The 14,267-nt window shown below is 43.1% G+C and overlaps 1 protein-coding gene across 6 annotated transcripts in view; it reads right to left on the bottom strand.

Moving 5' to 3' along the window:
• The window catches only part of LOC131071440 (uncharacterized), a 240,253-nt gene that overhangs the window by 36,770 nt on the left and 189,216 nt on the right, over positions 1-14,267 (bottom strand). For all 6 annotated transcript variants that reach the window (XM_059207313.1, XM_059207314.1, XM_058007274.2 and 3 more), the window contains 4 exons: positions 11,811-12,009; positions 11,564-11,716; positions 11,288-11,400; positions 11,127-11,192 (listed from right to left, as the gene is read on the bottom strand). In XM_059207313.1, the coding sequence (XP_059063296.1) occupies positions 11,127-11,192; positions 11,288-11,400; positions 11,564-11,716; positions 11,811-12,009 (531 nt within the window). The remainder of the gene's footprint in view (positions 1-11,126; positions 11,193-11,287; positions 11,401-11,563; positions 11,717-11,810; positions 12,010-14,267) is intronic.

The following is a 14,267-nucleotide window of genomic DNA, read 5'->3' as shown; positions in this document are numbered from 1 at the left end:
AGCTACCGCCCATTTCCGCTTCGCGAAAGAGTGCCCAATGTCCAAGTGTCTCCAATACATGATAGGAGGCTCACCTGCTGCCAACGGTCCCTGCGGCTATACCTCCAACTCTGCCTCCGACACTGCTTCCCGCGTGGCCTCCAGGAACAACCCTATAGCATAGTGGGGCATATAGAATGTGCGACGCTACATCGTCAAGAACTCATACATGCGCTCTGCTAGTAACGCGGCCCAATCATACACAATGCCATTCATCAACCCGTTCATGAGCATAATTTGAGGGAGGGCGATGTCCGACGCCCTACCCGATCCTGTCAATCTGCTCTTAATGACATCCATAATGCACCGCCAGTGGCCCTCTGCAACAAAGGTCTTACAGATCCCTCGACCCTTCGTGGCATTAGCCACGCTGTCCAGCTCTGCTGCCGTCAAGTTCATGGAGATTAATTTAATCCACTGCTCCTCCTCTTCCCGCTTCATCTTTTTAGCCTTCAACTCTATTTTCCTGCCCTGTCTGCCTGGAATGCCGAATACTCTCGTGAAGTCCACCGCTTTGAAGGATATGGTAACATCCCTCCCGAGGTATTCAAAAGTACTGGTGCGTGTGTGTTTGTCGAAGGTGTCCACCATGAACCGTAGGGCACCCTCATACTCGCGGATAGGAAACACGAGCATTCAAATAGCCCACTCCACTTCTGCCTTACGGAGGTTTTGCTTCACCAGATCATTGTCGGGAGTGTCCTACCACCATTTCCGGCATTCCGACCCATTCAGGCCTTCAAAGGTGATATTCTGAGGTGTTAATGTATTTTTCCCACCTATGGCAGCTTGTGGTGCTTTCTGCTTTTGCTTCTGTCGGGCGCTGGCATCCATGGTGCTGCCCGCAACACGTATGCCTGACGATAAGACCCTGGTATTGCTATCCATTTGGCTGCTACTGGAGGAAGCCTGCAACAGTTTTTTCCAGCTTCGTTTCCCCGCTAACTCCATGAATTTCTAGTATAACTGATTTCTGGTTAAAAGTCGTACGGTCGTTGGACACCTTCGTAACCACCTCCTTCAGTTGTGTATGGCTACGTTGCTGTACGGGACTGTTGTGTGTGCGGCTGTGTTGCTGTGCGCGTCTCTCCTTTTTTTCTCTTCGTCCGTGTTGTGTTTGGCGTGGGCTGCGTGTCTTTCTTCGTGCGTGGCTGTGTGGTGCGGGGTTTTTACTTCTGTTTTGCGTTTTGTTTTTGGTTGCGGGGCTTTTAAGTGCAGGTGTCCACCGCACGATGGTATCCACCACCGGTGGTCCCACCCTACGGTGGCTTCATCGCTGGTGGGCACACCGTCGGTGTTACCACCGCACGGTGGCTCCACCGTCGGTGGTCCCACCGCCGGTGTCACAACCGCACGGTGGTCCACCACCAGCGTGATCACCGCATGGTGGCCCTGTTGGTTTTTTTTTTTTTTTTGAACGGTTGTCGTACAGACCGTACGGTTTTTGTTTTTTTCTTTTCTAATAGACTGTCAAACATCCTGACTGGAGGGTCCAGGTTCCCTCCGTTTGTGATAAACCTTTAATTTTGACCCATTGACGGCGTCTGGTATCTCCTTCCCGTCCAGCATCCACAACTTGATCGCCCCGTTGGCATTGACCTAGCGTACCTTGAAGGGCCCTAGCCATCGCACTTTAAATTTTCCTGGTTTGATTTCGTTCTTCCTGTTGAATTTCAACACTAATTGCCCAGGAGTAAACTTCATTCGTCGAAGATGCTTGTTGTGCCAAACCTTCCGTCTTTGTTGGGCTGCCTCTGTGGCCCATTGTGCCATCATTCTTTTTTCATCCAACTTGCTTAAGGCATACAATCTCTCTCTCAGGCTCTCCATATCCCCGAGTTTGTTCTCTACCGCAATGCGAAGGCTTGGCACCATGAATTCTGCTAGCACCATTGCCCATACATGAGTTGGAACGGAGTTTGACCCGTGGTCACCTTGTAGGTCGTTTTGTAGGCCCATAGTACAGAGGCTAACTTCTCCTCCCAATCTTCTTTTTCTACTCCGCAGGACTTGTAAATTACAGATACCAATATTTTGTTTGTGGCCTCGACCTGGCCATTGGCACGTGGGTAGTATGGGCTTGATAATGAGTGAAAAATCTTGAACTCTGAGGTCAACAATCGTATGACATGGTTCACGAAGTGGCCCCCTCGGTCACTGGTCAACTGAATAGGTATACCGTATCGCGTAATGATTTGTTCATAGATAAATTTAGCCGTGCTTACTGCAGAGTTATCCGGGAGAGCCCTCGCCTCCACCCACTTAGTCAAGCATTCTGTCGCAACCATAATGTACCGGTACCGTCGTGTGCGGCTAGCCTTGAGAGGCCCTACAAAGTCGAGTCCCCATCGTTCGAAGAGTTCCTGTGCGTGCGACGGGTTGAGGGGCATGAAGTCCCGCTTCAGAGGTTTGCCCGCCCGTTGGCAAGTGTCGCACCCCACGACCCACTCCCTAGCGTCGTGATGTACGGTTGGCCACCATAGTCCTGCCAGAAGCACCTTGCGAGCTGTAGTGTCTGGGCCCATATGTCCACCTGCGGGTCCTTCGTGTGCCTCCCTTAATACGCTCGGGACTTCTTCCTCCATGACACAACGCCTTAATACCTAGTCTGGCCCCATTTTGTAGAGTAAAACGTTGATGAGCGAAAAAGTCCTACTCCTTAATACAAGCTTTCTCCATTCCCCTGGAGGCATACCCTCCGGAAATCGGGACGTTGACAGGTACTCTCCAATCTTCTTGTACCACGAAGGAAGTACGGCTATTTGGAACAAGTGTGCATCTAGAAAATCATCATTTACTCCCTCTGGAGGTTCCCCCGACTTAATCCGGGACAGTTGATCAGCTATGACATGACTTCGCCCTAGTCTTACCACAATTGAAAATGTGAACTCCTGTAGTAGCAATAGCCAACGGCTTATCCTCCCCTGGATAATAGGCTTGTTTACCAAGTACATGAGTGCCTGATGGTCTACGTAAAATGTGAATGGTATAGCCAGTAGGTAATGACGAAATTTCTGTACGGCATAGACCATGCCGAGGGCTTCGCGTTTTGTGGTACTGTAGTTCTTTTCAGCCTTCGAGAGCAACCTGCTAGCAAAATAAACAGGATGGTCCAACCCGTGTCCTCCTACCTGGGCTAGTGTAGCCCCGATGGCGTAGTTTGAAGCATCCACGTGAACATGGAATTCCTTATCCCAATTCGGGTATGCCAGTATGGGTGCTCCCATCAACCTTGTCTTCAGCTCTTCAAAGGCCTTTCTCTGTGGCTCTGTCCAAATGTATGGTTCCCCTTTCCGTGTCAACCTATACAATGGGTGGGACACCTCAATGAAATTCTTGATGAACCTCCTGTAGTACCCCACATGACCAAGGAAGGACTTTATCCCCGTGACGTCCGTAGGAGGTTCCATTTCTACTATTACCCAAATCTTGTCCGGGTCCGTTTTCAATCCTTCTTTACACACAATGTGTCCAAGCAATCTTCCCTGTGGTACCATGAATCTACATTTCTTCGGATCGAGGGCCAATTGTGCCCTCCGACATCTCTCTAGGCACTCCCCGAGGGTTCTTAGGTGGATGTTCTGTCCGCTATAAATAGACCAGTCGTCCAGGAAGGCTTTGAAGTTCCCCACCGACATCTTGTCGAAGATGTGCAAGATGATGCGTTGAAAGGTGGCAGGTGCATTGCATAGACCGAAGGGCATTCGGTTGTATGCATACACACCGTCCTCCACCACAAAGGTTGTTTTCAACTTATCTTCCTCCGCGATGGATATCTGGTTGTACCCAGAGAACCCATCCATGAAGGAATAGATTTCATGTCCAGCTACTTCCTCCAAGATGTTGTCGGTGAAGGGTATGGGAAACGGGTCTTTAATAGCGTTCAGATACCAAAAGTCTACACAGATCTGGATCTGGTTGGCCTCTTTCTTGAGGGAAATCACAATGGGAGACACCCATTCGCTTTTCTGCACTTTGAAGATTATGCCTGCTTCCAACATCCGCTCAATTTCGTCGTTCACCCGTGCAGCATAATTCTTGCTCATACGGTAAGGCCGCTTCCTTACCAGCTGGGCTCCTAGTACCAATGTTATTCGGTGTACACAACTCTGGGGGCACACCCTTCAGGTCCTTGTACATCCATGCAAAGACATCCTTGCAATCAAGGAAAATTTTGAAGGCTGTAGCCTTCAGCACTGGGTTCCAGTCATCTCCGACAAGGATGATCTTGGGGTCACTCATCGCCCCGAGGTTTGTCTCCTTTAAATTGGCTTCCTGGTATTTAATGGGCTCCCCCTTCGGGAATTGGTGTGTCGGTGTCTCGTTCACCGAGGCCTCCCCTTCCTTGTACTCGCCATATTCTGGGGGAAATATATCTGGTTCTTCCTCGATGCTCAATACATTGCACGAGGGTGTAAATATTTCATAGTCTCCCATTTGCCAATGGAAGAGACCATTCAAGGAGTCCCCGTCGTCCCCTGAGCATGCCTCCAGTTCTAACACCCCTTCGTCACTAGGCTCCATGCGGCATCCGTCTCCGCCCTCCCCCAACTGGTCTCCCTCAGATTCCGAGTCAGAGGAGGATGCCAACTCCTCACTCACCATCTGTGTACGGAGATCGATCACATACTTCCTCCCCACCTTTTCCAAGGAAAGAGTATTCCGCTTCCAGTTATGGTTTGCTTTTGCTGCAATGAGCCACCCACGCCCGAGAATGGCGTCATACCCTTTCTGCTTCAGGGGAATTACTTCAAAATCCAGCACGAATGGCTGCATACCAATCATCACTTGCTGGCCCATGAGGGTACCAAGGGGTTTAATCCCATGTTGATCTACCCCTAGTAGGTTGAACCTGGGGGGCCACAACGTAGGCTTTCCCAGTTTTTTCCATGTGGCTTTTGGGAGCACATTTACTCCTGACCCTCCGTCCACAATAGTGTCTGTCAAGGTAGTCCCCAGTATGCCCATTTCTACCATCGCCGGTTGGCGTCCGCTGTTGACTACCAACAACATGGGGTCTACCATGGGGCTTAGGACCTCCCTTAACACAGGGTCGGCTGTGGGGCTCACGATCTCCCTCATTTTCACCTGTGAGGGTACAAAGTTTAAGATAGCCGTTTTTAACTGTGGCATGGTCTCCAGGAGATCTTGTATTCTCACGGGTACCTCCATCTGCAATACTTGCCATAAGATTTCCTCTTCTCCCCTCGTTCGTGGCGGATTTGAGGTCTAGTGGCTGTTATGTCCTTGTGCGGCCATTTCCTTTGTGATCTCGTCTCTTGCTTCCTGCACTCTCTCAATCTCCGTGTGGGGATTTGGGTATGCACCCTTTTTGGCCTGCGCCCTTGTGATTGCCAACACTTCTGCTTTCGTGGGTTCTATGTTTAGGAGGTTTACACCAGGTTTCGGGCAATTTACGTCCTCATGGTCGCCTGGCCCGCACCATCGGCAAAGGTGCTGAGGGGTGGCTTCCTTTGCGCAATCGCAGGCGAAGTGTCCCCACTGATTGCAGGCCCTACACTGGATCATTGGCCGGCCCTTGGCGTCATACTGGATTCGGTTTCTGTTATTGTTATTGTTGTTATTTCTTCCGCCGCCGCGTCTGTTATCTCGGTATCCTCCAGATGATGACGTTGTGTTAGTTTGTTGGCCTGTACCCGTTGGTGCGGATGTCGTGGCCTGCTCCGTGAACAGCACCTGGTTCATTTGCGTACTTCAGGTTTTCATGTTGTATGGGCAGTCCTTGGTGGAGTGTCCCATCACTTGGCAAATCTCGCGAAATGCTTTCTTCGGGCAAGTACCCTTTGTATGCCCCTCCTCTTTGCACTCAGTGCACCATATGTCCCCTTCAGTCCGACCGGTGCTTCTCATTGTTTTGAACTCCCTCCTCATTCGCTCCATGTCTTTCTGGAGCGCTTGCAGCCGCTTGCCAGCCTCGCCATCGCTGTTGCTTTCCTGTGAAGAGTCATCCTCCTCGGACGAGCTATCCTTCTTTTTTTTCTTTGATGTCTTGGTCTCGCTCTCGAGATCCATCGCTCTATTGTATGTGTCTTCATACGATGTCAGTGGAACAATTTTCATCTTCTTTCGAAGGGAGTGTTTCAGTCCCTCCACGAACCATCTCTTTTTCAACCCATCCGCTGGTTGACTCTCCATTTTCCCCAATAGTTCCTTCAACCGCCGACTATAGGCTTGGACAGTCTCGTTCTTGTTCTGCTTTGTTCCATAGATTTCAGTGACTATTTCATTGTCATCTCTCAGGAGGCAGAACTCTATCCCAAACTACTCCTTCAGGTCGGGCCATGTGCCGATTTTGGCCTTATCCATATCTGAGTACCAGTCTATGGCCACTCCCCTCAAGGTTGTTGGGAATTGTGTTACCCATTCGTCTTGATCGGTAACACCATTTGCTGACCATATGGTTTCGCACGTTCGACAATGGCAAACGAGATCTTCCTTCCCCTCGCCATTGAACTTTGGTAGTTTCTGTTTGCTCGCCATTGATGGGGGTCGTCTCCCCTGAGGTGGTTGTGGCTGTGTCTGAGCCCCTACGCCGCTCCCTCCGACGCCGGTGGTGTGTCCTGCGTGGATGACTGGGGGTACAGTGTTTTGCCTGCCGTGTGTAGCACCTACAGCCGTACGGTTGTCCTCCCCTTCGTTCTCACTCGCGCCCACTCCTGGCTCCCTTTGGTGATCCTCACTTCGTGGTGTAAGGGATAAGTTTCTAAACTGATCCCGAGTCTCCTCAACTAGATTCCGTCGTAACCTTGTTTCCTCCAGAAACTCTTCATGGCTCCGCACCCTACAGTGTTCTGGCGACGTGTAGAAATTTCCGTCGGCTTTTGCACCCTCTGTGACACCTCCTTGGTTCCCCTCGGGCCACCCTTCGGCAGGTTGTCCTTCGGCAAGTTGCCTCAGCCTCCGTCTACGTTCTACTTGCTGCTCCAAAATCAAGGCCCTCTACGCGGCCTCCCACTCGTCCGTTTCTGCTTTTTTATTTCTATCTTTATTCAATAGGTTGGGCATTAATTGCCGTACATTTCCATAATTCACAATACATAAACCAAAAGACATCTTTATTAATTCATTTCGTCAGATACAACTTGTGTCAATGACACTTTTATTTGAATATATAAGGTTCAAGGTTCAATTCCTTCCTGGCCTGGCGCCATCCCGTTCCGCTTCCCGTCGGCTGCTATCTTCGTACTGTTGAAGGATCTATTGGCGTCGCTCTTCCTGGGCAATCTTCTCCAGGCAAGCTTGTTGTGCCAACGATGCCTGTGCAAGCAACCGGGGAAGATGGTTCATCAATCGATTTACTGTCGAGCTAACCTCCAACGCTGTCCACACGGCACTTGGTGGGCTTTCAGCCTCCGTCGCCTCTCGTCAGACGTAGGTCTCGATGGCTACCTGGAGCAGAACTGAAAATTCCCTCGTTGCAGTGTCTTCTCCTGTGTAGAGCTCTGTTTGCGCGTCGTCGGCCTCTGGGTTTATCTCACCGACAGGTAGGCCCATCGTGTCCGTGCGCCATCCGCGTCTTCCGTTCCCGAGTATGTCTAGGCAACGGCACCAAATGTTTGCCTCACTAGGTAAACAGGTAGAGTACAGAAGTAATACAGAAATAAACAGTGCAACATGAATGCAAGAATAAGCTTTCCATTAATAACTCAAAGTGTATACAATGTTCATAGTATTATCTGCCGTCAATTAACACCCTTCAATACCCGCAGGTAGTACGATATATAACAGCCGAAGGGGTGTGACACAATCGTCGCGACTCCAACTACCTACCCGTCGGCTAACTAACTACTAACAAATGACATTACTACCAAAACATAAGATATACATATTTCCCGACAACAATTATCCCTTGTTGATCATCCAATATGGAAGTGGGCATGGGAACTTTGGAGGGAGTTGACTGCTTTTCGGGGGATTTTGACCATTCTAATGCCGGTTGCCACAGCACAATGTGATTGCTGATGGTTATTGGGTATGCTGCCATGTTTGGAGGGATTAAGGAAGCTATAAGTTTGTGAAATGTCCCCTTACTGGAATTCTTTGATTATGCAATATTAGAGCTTGCAAATACTGGGAAATTCCTTTCAGTTTGCTTAAAGAGATAATTTTTTTAGTAATATTTGATACTTGAACACATATGCACATTTTAATAGAAGTGGCGATATTAATAACTTATCTGAATTCTCTGTCGCAGAGGGTCTGATATTATGATTGTCTGGAATTCAAGAAATCACTGTCTCAAATGATTCTATATGATTATATGATGGTCATATGGGAACTAACCCTTACCCAATAGCTGCCCGATCGATCCTAATATTCTTGTTATATCCGATATGCTGTATCTAATTTCAGTCTCTGTATACCTGCAATGATGGAGAGCGCTGCTTCTGTAGATTATTTCTCCTAAGCATGCAACAACTGTCTTGTAGAATGGATGAATCTCCACCTGTATTAGGCTGCCTTAGCAATCGGACATATATATAAAACGATTGTAATGCTCCCTTCGACTTCCTCCAACTAAATAAGATAATCTGATAGGGAGATAGAATTTTTTTGTAAGTGATATATATGCCCTGTGACAGAAGTGAAAATGCCTTCTTATACTTGTGCGTTAGAATGGTGAGTTATGTGGCAAGAGACATGACTATTCAGCATCGCCTTAGTTTCTTAAGCTAATCGCATCCTTTAATGATAATTATTATTATTGATTTGATTTTACTGATCGCTACCTTCATACATCATCAACATCTGCTTGTTATGATCGCTGACCCTAATTTTTATCATGCCTCTTTATAATGGTATCAATTAGTTTATAATTGATAGCTTGGCATGCTTATCTAAACCAATATTGTAGTCGACATCATTAATTATTTTGTTTACATTGGTCTGGATATTAATCTAATCATCATCGATATTATTTAGCCTTATCTTACTATTGACTTCTACTAACACGTAATCGATATCTTTCCATGCCTTATTCGATGTTGTTCAATTGACTCTCCATATGTAACATTAACCTCCGCTTAATAATATTTAGGAATTTATGCTGATTGTCGATATGAAGATAATCACTGACTTCATCCTCTTTAATCATCGATTAAATGATATAGTTAAAGGATGATGATCTCAGTTATTACAAACACTGATATATCAATGCAGAGTCTGAACACAATTCCATGGTCAGGCCACCAAGCATATTGATTATTCTTGTGATTGTTATTTACGGTATTCCTTCTCCTAACATATTAGCACCAGGGATAAAATATGGGTGAGTCATCGACCATATTGGAAAACTTATTCCACCCGTAGCAGCGTCTCTGTTTTTGATATTCACGTCTGTTACTTTTGATTATTTAGAAAATAACTATTTAATATTTTATTTTATATTGCCTAGCTTCATGAATAAGTTTAAATCTTTAATTAAAACTTATTTAATCGTATGTTGACTTTGGTTGTCCTTTAGGTCTTGAGTGGGGACATTACAGTTTGCTAGAACAGTCCAATATTTTTGCTGATCTGAGTGAAAACAGCTACAGCTGTTATTGTATGAAGGTTAACCAACGTTGCTCCAATTCCTAATACCTATTGAACACTATTCTATACCAGCATCCTCTCTATTGGCTAAGATTCTAGAAAACTACTGATTTAAGCATTCTAAATTTGAATATTTGCTTCAGCACTTGTATGCCAAGTGTTTGTTAAACTGTATCTGCATTATTCCATGTATGCAAACTGTTTGTGAGATTGTCTATGATCATACATGAAAGTTGTTGCTCCTCTCTGTTGTTAAACTCCTCTCAGAATGTGCCATAGCTATGGGAGCCAAGATACCAGAATCTTTGATATGGATAAATATTGGAAACCATTGATGTTACACAACATGGAGAATATTATATATATTATTTTGGGGTTAGTTTGATTAAATTATGGGGATCTGTTATTCCATTTACAGTGTAAATTATTTAATTTAGAAGTCTTGTCAAATTATCACATGTGGTAGTATGTATTATTTATTTCGATCCATTTTGATATCATTATATATTTTTAAATAATCTTAACTCTATTATTTATTATATTAAATCCGCTGCTATGGCTTAAACAACTCTTGGAGAAAAGTGGTATTATAATGACCTTCTTTGACACAGCCAGAAATTCCATTTACTTGACACACAATAAATCACGTCAACTGCAACAATGGTCTTAGCATATAAAAATTGAGATCACTTGTCACTAACAAGTATGTGCCTCTAAATAGCCTTTGATGAAGCAAAGATTGCAATGTCAAAAACTCATTGCAAAGAGAGCTATCTCAAAATGAGTCAACTCCTCATTTGTGTATTGTTTTATTGAGTTGAGAACCCGAGCACGGTTGTATAAATATTTGCAAATATTTTAGCACACTTCATGACTATTGATCTATGAGAGTTTTCCAAGATCCTTCAACATAAGATCAAGGCAGTGAGCAAAACAAAGAGTCTAGAACATGAATGGGTGCTTTTGCATGAGAAATTTACCTGCAGAAACATAATTTTTTGTATTGTCTATTAGTATAATTACTTGCAAAAAGAAAATTCCTTAGCCACCTCAACCATGAATAACTCTAAAATACAAAAAAAAAAACCATCTTTAATCTTTCTTAAAGCGTCAATGAATTTCAAGAAAATTGATATGCTAGGGGAAGAAACAAGGAAATTCAACAATTTCCTGTTCCTCTTATTTGTCCAACTATCAAACATGATAGTGAAGACTAATATAATGATCCTTTCATTTTAGAGATTACTGCATTGTGAAACTTAAAATTGAAGAGAATTACAAATTGTGTAAACATAAATAGCATGATTTGTTCCCGTGATCAGATCCTGAAATGACTGTAAAAAGGGAGATAATCTGGTTAGAGACATCATATTGATAAGATCAACATGTTACCCATATAAACAAGATATTCAATCCATAATTACCATGTCAAACTATAACAGAAAATAAATGAAGCTGATTATGCAGCAGTTGCATAAATTTACTTTCAATTCTTAGTCTAATTATCATTTCTAAAATGATGCTGATCTTACCAAACCCTTCAAGCTCACAGCAACAGGACAATCTTCTAACGCCTCCTTCAATTGGGAAGAAACTTTCTGTGGGAATCAAATAGGAGAACTCAAACTTCCAAAGTGATTTACATAAAAAACACAATCCTTAGAAGTTAACTACATAAGCAAAAGATTTTTACTTGCAAAACTTCAGCTGCTACAGCTACTCGTTCCTTATTCCAAAGCTTCAGCATAAGAACTGTCAAGTGGAACATTGCTGGCTTTATGAAAATTGACTTGTCAATCCCCAAATCTGCAAGAGTCAAGTCACAAAACAGCAGATAAGGAAAGATGCTTGCAAAACTAAGCAAGTATAAAGGAGAGGAAACGGAGGAAAAAATTACAAAGAAGCCTTGAAATAGAACTCCTGATATGTCAACACAGGTCTTATTCAAATTCTTTTGAAAACTACATACTTTTCTTTGCTTGTGAATTTGATTTGGCACCTCCAGAGGAAACTTCCTTCAATCCTGACTTGACAACAGCATTTTCATCCTCAATATTGAACTTGACTGCAACAGCTTCTTTTACATCAGAAATTTTATCTGCTGGATGTGCACTAGTCTCAACTGCAAAAGAATGATTTTGGACTCTCAGAAAATTCATTTTACTTGGAATTTCTAACATATATACCTTCACTGTTATCTTCAACATTCATGTTACCTTTACAAACTTCTTCGCCATCATCCTCAGATGATTCAGCAGTTGAAGAACTTTCAGAATCAATAACCTCTTTCCCACCATAGCCACTTAATGCAAGAATAGAGGTTTGGAAGTTAGTAAGCTTTTCTACAAGCGCTGGATGAACAGCCAATGGTAAAGAGATAAAGTGAGAATACTGGAGATTCCGACCTTTAACAGCCTGCTTCAAACAACCAACATATCCATGCTCAAAAGGAAGCAAATCTCGATGGAGAAGTCTACAGACTAACAAAAAATCATGATAAAATTAAGAAACAAAAGAAATGATAATTCCATGTTGAATGGTCTGAGCTCAGTATATTCTTTAGAAGCATCCTTCAAATATGCAGTTTGCAATTACCATGCCAATGCTTACAAGATTTTCAGAGATTGAAGTGGAAAAAGAGTCAATAAGAGCATGCTTGTTTCACAGACAAAAGAGACAATGAGTTAGGCTGATATTTTTATTGTAAGATACTTATACGTTTGCCTTTTGGAGGAGAGACTTCATTTATAAATTTAAGCTTCAACATAACATGAAAAATATAGATTTTTTAACAAATGATGAAGCTATTGGGTCCCCTTTAATTCTTCCCCATCTTTATATGTCAGAAGCAAGAAAGGCATTCCAGAAAACATGCTGTCTTCACCTGAAGGTGAGGATGGACAATGTTACATTGGCTGTTATTTTCAGTTTCTTGATAATGGAGGTAAGGGCTGCCAGAAAATTCTTCTCAAAGCTCACTTTATGGCAATTTTCAATTTTCCAGAAGTAGAACATTATTAGAGGGGTCTGGAAGGTCTGCTTTGAGGTTTGAGAGTGATTATGAACATGTAATTCTAAGATCAAAGAGCTCCAGAGGTGAATAGAAGTATATATGCATTCTTCATTGAATAAAAGGCCTAACCTCCTAGTCTATATATGCCTTCTCATCTTTTTCCATGCAAGCAGAGGAATTTTGAGATCTGTACACAATTCTTTCCACAATTTCTTTTTCGTATTTTGATTTAAGGAATCAATTACTGATAGAGACATATTTAGAAGAAACCTCACAATATGGAAACTGCAATAGCAACAAAAACAAATTTAGTAAGATGCATTCATAATAACCAGTCTTGGACTCAGCACAGACTCAATAGACTGATTTTTTACTCAAACCAAGACTTGGCATAACAACTCAGCACAAACTCAATAATTTGAAAAAAAAAAAATGATTAATAGGGATTGTTTTGAAGGAATTACATGTTTTTCTATGCCCTCTTCTTTAAATCAGCTTTAAAAAACCCAAACAACAAATCACTTACAAGCCATTTTAATCACATACACAAGTATACATCAAATGAGTACCAAAGCAAGCTGAAGGAAACAAGCCTTTTGGATATATATTACCAATTGTTCTTGGTGTATAAACTCATGGATTATGATATCTAAGGCATCAAAAACAAACATTACAGCATGTACTCATTAACTATGGTAGAGAGTTTTATGATATCTATCACTTGGCCCAGCATCACTAGCTCTAAGCTGCATCCTATGCTAGTAACAAAGAGATCCTTGATGTTGCTGCAGCCATGAGCATGTCTTAGCAACATCCAAAGGATCTTCTCGTGCTCTCTCCTTCTCCTCCACCATTCCCACTAAATGAAATCTCAACCGAATCAACTTACGATGGTCATACTTAGTACACACTAGATCCTTAGCCTTAGTGATCAAATCTAATAGTGGATAAACATTCTCTCATGCAATGGGAGATAAATTTGAGCTCATGATTTGATTGTAATGGAGATGAAGATTGAAATGAACATGGGCGATATCGTTCAACCTTTGCACAATTTTGTCAAGTTTTTGCCATAGCGTTGAAGAAGGAACAAAGTATTTGAGATGTTATCATAGAGATGCATTTGCAACATGCCCATATTCATGATGCAACTTTGCTAGAATCGTTTTATACAATGTGGTGAGAACTATGGGTGATGCAAGATGGGGCCAATTGGCAATAAGTAGATATGTCATTCCAAGTCTTATTGGGAGGCTACCACCACTTCTTCAACACTGAGAAATAGACCTACTTTTAGTCTTGTTGGTATGCAATTTGCATAATTGCTACAAGGAACAATGAAGATCTAAAACAAGAAATAACCCTATTAAGAGACAGTCTATGACCAAAGATAATATGGAGACCTATACTTTCTTGATTGCCCATACGGATAATCTTCTCACTCCTGTACAGATAGCAAGACTGCAGGAAAGGATCTATGATCTTCACACTCTGTTACATCAATGAGAATGCATGCTTGTAATTTCAGGTTTTGTAACATTTTTGGCACTATGTTTTAATACAAAGCAAGCTGCCCCCATGGTAGCAATTTCCTATATAAAAATGTAAATAAACAATAAAAAAAAAGTTGTTTTAAGAAAACAAAATGTTGGTAAGAATG

This window comes from Cryptomeria japonica, chromosome 6 (genome assembly GCF_030272615.1).
Source record: "Cryptomeria japonica chromosome 6, Sugi_1.0, whole genome shotgun sequence".
Lineage (NCBI taxonomy): Eukaryota > Viridiplantae > Streptophyta > Pinopsida > Cupressales > Cupressaceae > Cryptomeria > Cryptomeria japonica.
The sequence above is the reverse complement of the archived record's forward strand: the minus strand, read 5'-3'. Positions and strand labels throughout refer to the sequence as shown.